Source organism: Poecilia latipinna, unplaced genomic scaffold (assembly GCF_001443285.1).
Source record: "Poecilia latipinna isolate Pla-1442-1.1 unplaced genomic scaffold, P_latipinna-1.0 Scaffold707, whole genome shotgun sequence".
Classification (NCBI taxonomy): Eukaryota; Metazoa; Chordata; class Actinopteri; order Cyprinodontiformes; family Poeciliidae; genus Poecilia; species Poecilia latipinna.
This window is the reverse complement of record NW_015113323.1, coordinates 89,968-95,967: the sequence shown is the minus strand read 5'-3', so window position 1 is coordinate 95,967 and position 6,000 is coordinate 89,968. Positions and strand designations below refer to the sequence as shown.

Sequence of the window (6,000 nt, the reverse complement as noted above, 5' to 3'; positions counted from 1 at the left end):
ATGGGGAAAAGGCATTTTTATTTATTTTTTATTAAAAGTCACATACAAAAGGAATAATTCATGATAGGCAGCTATAAAATGTTTATTTGTACATCATATTACATGGTTAATCTCTGTTCGGTTTAAACCTACAGGAATGATGCAACACGTTCACACCTCCGCCTCGAAAAGCTCTGGATTTACAACAGATACTGAGCACTGAAGAGGCCAAAACTCACTCAGTATCTGCTTCACATAAACAGTTTATAAAAACACATGCACACACACACGCGCACACACACCTACACACACACACACACCTGTGTTACTCCATTTGGATGCATAGTTTTGAGCACAGTTCTTTCAGGGTTTATTTTGCTTTTATTCTATTTCACTTTAGGCACCAGAAGAGAAACACAAAACCTGTTTCACCATCTGAAGGAAAGAACTTTAACTAATTCATACTGGCAGCTGCACAAAAAAACAACAAAACAAACCTGACATCTGAATGCAAAATAAGATTTAATAGAACAATGGAGAGTGTGGCTGTGTCACGAAACCTTGAATTGGCAGCAGACATCTGAGTTGATTAGTTTAAAATAAACCTTTTTACTCTGATTCTCCTCCTCTCCACGTAGATCTACATTCATCAGACAGAATAATGAAAACCAGGTGGTAGATAATAGATTCGGGTTAAACTAATCACCCATTTTTGTTTTGATAGCAAAGAAACTTTAAAAGGTCATGTGCAGAAAACAATTGTTCTGATAAAGTTGTCTATTTCTGTTTCTCTTTATCTCTTCACTTTCAGGACTACAAATTTACCGTCTGCTTTAATGTAGGTGAAACAAACGACCACAGCCCAGATAACAGCTGAATTTACAGGCGCTGAGTCGTGAAAAGACTCTGAAGTGATCACTAAATGACCTCTGAAGGGTCGATAGGAGATTAGGGCGGCTGGAAGTAGCCTGGCTTTTTTCAGTCCCTTTGTCTAACTCTGGATTTGCTTGATTGTATCTGCAAACTTTGATGAGAGCAAAACAAAAAGAAAATGCAACAAATGTGGACTTTTAAAGTGTAAGATCACAATATGAGAATAATTAAGCATTCTTTAGAACTGAACCAATTTCTACAGTTCAATATACAAGACAAAGATGCTAAAAATAATAAAAACTATACATATATGTGGTCATTATGTTTGTTGGAACCATAAATAAAGGGACTGTGAATAAATTCATCAAATAGTGGAAAAACAGATTGATGTTGATGTTGTCAACATCAACATTTGCTCTGAATAACATGTTTTCTTGTCTTTCACATTTTAAAGAGCTAAAGTTAAAATAAAAGAGCTCTGTTGTCACATCAAATTTAAACCTCCTGGGAACAAGAAGTCATGAATTCAAATTTCAAGGGTTCCATATATAAACTATAAAGCTTGTGTTTATTTAAATAACATTTTAAGAAGTATGAATAATTATCCCCACTGATTATCTTAAATCTAATTATTAATCACATGTTTGTGAAGGTTAACAATTTCTAAAATGTATTTATTTATTTGTACTTTTATCTGGTTCAGCCTCACATTTTTCTATTTTTTTTCATTTAAACACGTTTATCTCAGCAGATTCTTTCTTCTCTTCCTCTTCAGCACAACCTAGTGTCTGTTTGATAGATGTGCTAAAACCAAAACGGAGATTTGTGTCAATAAGCATTTAAGCAGACTAATAAGTTCATCTTCAACTGCAAATAAATGTAAAACTAGGTTTGCTACGATTTTGTTTCAATGAATAGAAAATTCAAAACAGCTTGAAGATCAAATCTGAATGTAAACAGGTGAGTTCTAGGGTGGAAAAAGTGAAGTAACCAGCATGTCAACGGAGCACAACCAACAACCATCAAAGAAGATCATCAATGAACTTCTTTAAGGGAGTAGAAAAATAATCTTATTTAAAAATGTACCAGTAAAGCTGATTTCACAAGGTGGAAAAAGTGTTTTACCCTCCAATATTACAAAAGTTGTTTCAAATTGATTGTTTTGTCCTGTATGAAGACTGAATCCTCTTCTAGTGCAATAGGAAGGTAGAAAAGAGAAATTAAAAGCTTATTTTTGAGTGTTTACACATCTTTTAAACATGGGAATTTAAAAATCTAAGTTTGTCTATGCTTATTTACAAAAAACTGCAAAGATCCTTGGAAAGACATTTAGTATGTTTGACATTGTGAATATAAATTTCAAAGGAAAAGCTTTCCGATCCAAACATTCTCAAATAAAATGCTGTGAAAGAACAACTTAAGTCATTTTCAAGGCCTTAATGTTTTCTGAGATTTCAAGTGTAGCAGTGTAATTCTTCCACTCTGACCTCCAGCCACTGAAAGTTTCTCACATCATTTGATGGTGGTGCTGCTTCAGAGAAAACACTCTTTGACCCTGAAAGTCCCATTTAGCAAACAGCAAAGCACAGAGACCCAGAAGCCTCTTACAAATTGAATAACAACATAACAAAGAAGATATTTTAATGGAAGAGGAAGAATGTTTCAGTGTAAAGTTGGTGAATGAACCAGTAACGAGTTTTCTGTGCTTTTTTTTTCCCTCAAACTTCTGAATCACAACTTCTCTGAAAAAAGGAGAAGCGACACAATGAACCTCCGACCTTGAATGTGTCTTTGAATTCCTCCCAACACTGGTGAACACACAGGAGAGGAGCTGCTGCATTCACACAACATCCCATCTAAACCCTTTTTGTTGGATTAGATGTTCTGCAGCTAAATCTGCTGTTAAAACCTGCTGCATAGAGCAGCTTAGACCTTCATCTCCTTATCAGTGGTTTTTAAGGTGGAGCCTCCAGGGGGCGCTTTAGGGGCTTCTGAACGTTGAAAAGAAGATGAGGAAGAAAAAGCAAAAATAATAAAATGTAATTAGAAGTTGATTATAAATTGCTTTACAATCATTATTATAAAATACAACAAATATTTGCTATTTCTGATATCAGTCAAATTTCTCAAGCTGTTTTGCTCGTTAAGCTAGCCTAGCTAGTTAGCGGGAAATGGAAAAATTTCTGACAAGAAAAAGACAGAAGTAAACATCCAGCAGAAAAAACCTAAGAACTGAAGGAATGAAACTAAGTTATTAGCTATTATCACGTCAACATCAGATGAGCCCTGATAAAAATTTTCCAGAACATAATTTAAACTCAACTAAAATACACAAATAACTCTGAAGAAAAACCCCCACCAATATGAACAAATTAAAGCAAAGTCTGTTATAGACATTTGTAACTGAATTAATATTTGGCATTTATAGTCTTTTATCCCTTTTAAAATGAGCCCTGTTGTATCTGTTTGGTTACTTATAAACTAGTTTCTTTGGTTTTCTTGTTTATGTTTGGTCTTAAATTTGAAAGATTTGGGGACTTAAAATACCACAACTAACAGCTGGATGATTAATCAAATTTTTGGTTTATGATGAGTTTATTTTGGAAAATTGTGATGTTTTTTTTCACCACTCCTTGAGTTTTCATAGTTCGTAGTGATGTCAGTGCGCCCACGGCTGCCATTTTGCCAGATAAGCGTGTTTTACAGCATCTATTTATCTGAACTTTGAACTCAGGTTAACTCTATGATAGAATATTAGAGCCAGGCCACAATTTTATAATGACTTTATTACAAGAATAAAGTCATAATATTACAAGATCACAGCCATGATATTAGGAGAATATTGTAGTAATCTTATAAGAACTCCAACACAAAAACCCAAAAATTAAAATGAGGAATGTTGACCATCTTGTGAAATCATACTTTTGTATCGGTTTCACTTAATAAAACAATTAATCTTTTACATATCAGCATCAAATCATTATCATTAACAGGACTTTGAAATGATTGTTCAAACAACCGAATATTTGGAAGAGAGAACCACACTGACTGAGGTATTCACGTCAGATCTCTGGAATTATCAAAGCTTTTTTCTCACTAAAATTACTTTTTTCTTGCAACTTTAAGATGTTATGTCTAATAAAATTGTTTTTTCTGCCAATATTACAACTATATTCTCATAATTCAACAAAACATTATCTTAAGCTGGTCCTAATACTCTGTATTACAACTCACAGAAGAGATGATTGAAATAAAAGCCACTTTTTTGAATTATTATTTCTTTTTCTTAGAAACAAAGTGAGAAAAAAATTTAAATTGAAAATCTGATCTGGTATGAAAAAAAGGATTTTATTTTGAAGCCATATTGCCCTGCCATTATTCCCCTGAATAAATATCCCTGACAGGACCATAACAGTGAATATAACCTGAAAACGTCTTGTTTGTTTTCTGACGTTGTGTGAATGCAGCACTTCCAGACCCCATAAACAAAGTAGAATTGTGTGGTCGGGGTTGAGTGGCTCCCCCTAGTGGTGCTGAGGCAGCGGGTCATGGCTGTGGCTCCTCTGTATGTAGGCTATCGCGTCCCTGTATGTGAGGCCCAGCTGTGGCCGGTCGTACATCTCACTCAGAGCCTGAAACTTTGGCCCCCACCGTGACAGCCTGTCACACACAAAACCTCCTTCATCCTCCTCCTCTACCTCCTCCTTCTTGTCCCCGGCAGCCATTCTTCTGCAGGACACGGCCGACCCCAGAGAGCTGAGGCTTCCTGCTGACGACCCGGAGCCCTCCACGCACCAGACGTGGTAGGCGTCGGCTGGAAACGCACCGCTGTCGTTGTCCGCCTCCCAGATGATTCGCTCCACGTAGCTTTTGAAGTCCACATGCGAGCGCGCCGCGGGCGGAGCGTCGACGCAGCTGCCCGTGTCACTCAACTCTGTGTCCCTGCCCACGTGGGAGGAATAGTTGGCGTAGGTGGCGTCGCTGCTGTAGCCGGCGCCGGCTGCGTGCTGATGGTGGTGGTGGTGATGGTGGTGGTGCGGGATGCTGAGGTAGGGGGCGCCGGAGCTGCAGGAGGAGCCGGACGGATGCACCTCCTCCTGGGAGCCAGGGGAGGACTTGATGAGCGGGGCGGTGGTGCAGGAGGACGACTGGGACAAGCTGGAGCACAGAGGACGCTTCAGCTCCGTGATGTCATATGCATTCTGAAGGGAAGAAACCAAAACCATGTAGTCCATGAATTAAAGATCTCATTATAGTCAGGGCTCTGTTGAAGACATGAGCTTGTTTCTGGATGCACTTCAACAACCAAGATTTTACTATGCGTCCTTGAACAGGTTAGGATAGGTCTATGGGTGATACAAAACATGTTCATTGCACAAAATCATTCTTTGACTCCAAGATTTGAGTTTGCTCACTTCTGAGCTTCTTTCAGATTGAGCTGCTTTAAGGCCTCTCTCACTTTAAATCCAAATAAGCTGCTGTTGGCCACGCCCTCCAACTCAGTGTTTACATTCATAAGTGGAAAAGGCTGCAAACAGATGCACAATTATACCGTACATCTTTGAAAAGCATTAGTAGAGCCTCATGTACAACCATCACGAATGCAACAAGTGATTTCTGGATAGTAAATAAAAAAAACTCTCATTCTTTCCAGCAGCCATTGTATACATACAGCAGTAAAACCAGGTAAGATGTTTGAGAAACTTTAAACGCCGTCTATTTCCATATAGATCCTTCTCAAGCTTCTGCCTCACAGATCACTCCTCCCATGCACCTCCTTCATTCAGTTCCTCTAGACTAGCGGCAGCAATTATTAAGCACTTGGTGGATCTGCACATCTGCTAGGCTCATTATATAACACTGATAAAAATGTTGTTAAAGCTTTTATAAAGCAAAGATGTTGTGATGACTTCCAGATTATCAGAAAGAGTAGGAGCTTCTTAAAGAGACAGAGGCCCAATTTCAAGGGATCAAATTGTGAAGTCAAACTTCTTTTCAGTTTATACAGCATTTCTAAAACAACTAAGGGTAACAAAGTTTCTTGATTGTGCTTGTAAAACACATAAAACTTCCCCTTAATTTGTCATTATTTCTATGTTTTAACATTCACCCACAGCCACAATACGCTTATTCACTTTTTTCCTACAG

The 6,000-nt window shown here is 37.8% G+C and overlaps 1 protein-coding gene across 1 annotated transcript in view; it reads right to left on the bottom strand.

Annotated features, from left to right (window-relative positions):
* LOC106955114 (neural-cadherin) overlaps window positions 1-6,000 on the bottom strand; it is a 72,960-nt gene continuing 66,960 nt past the window's right edge. Inside the window, exon 34 of the mRNA XM_015045092.1 lies at window positions 1-5,054. Within this exon, the coding sequence (XP_014900578.1) occupies window positions 4,377-5,054 (678 nt within the window). The 3' untranslated portion in view covers window positions 1-4,376. The remainder of the gene's footprint in view (window positions 5,055-6,000) is intronic.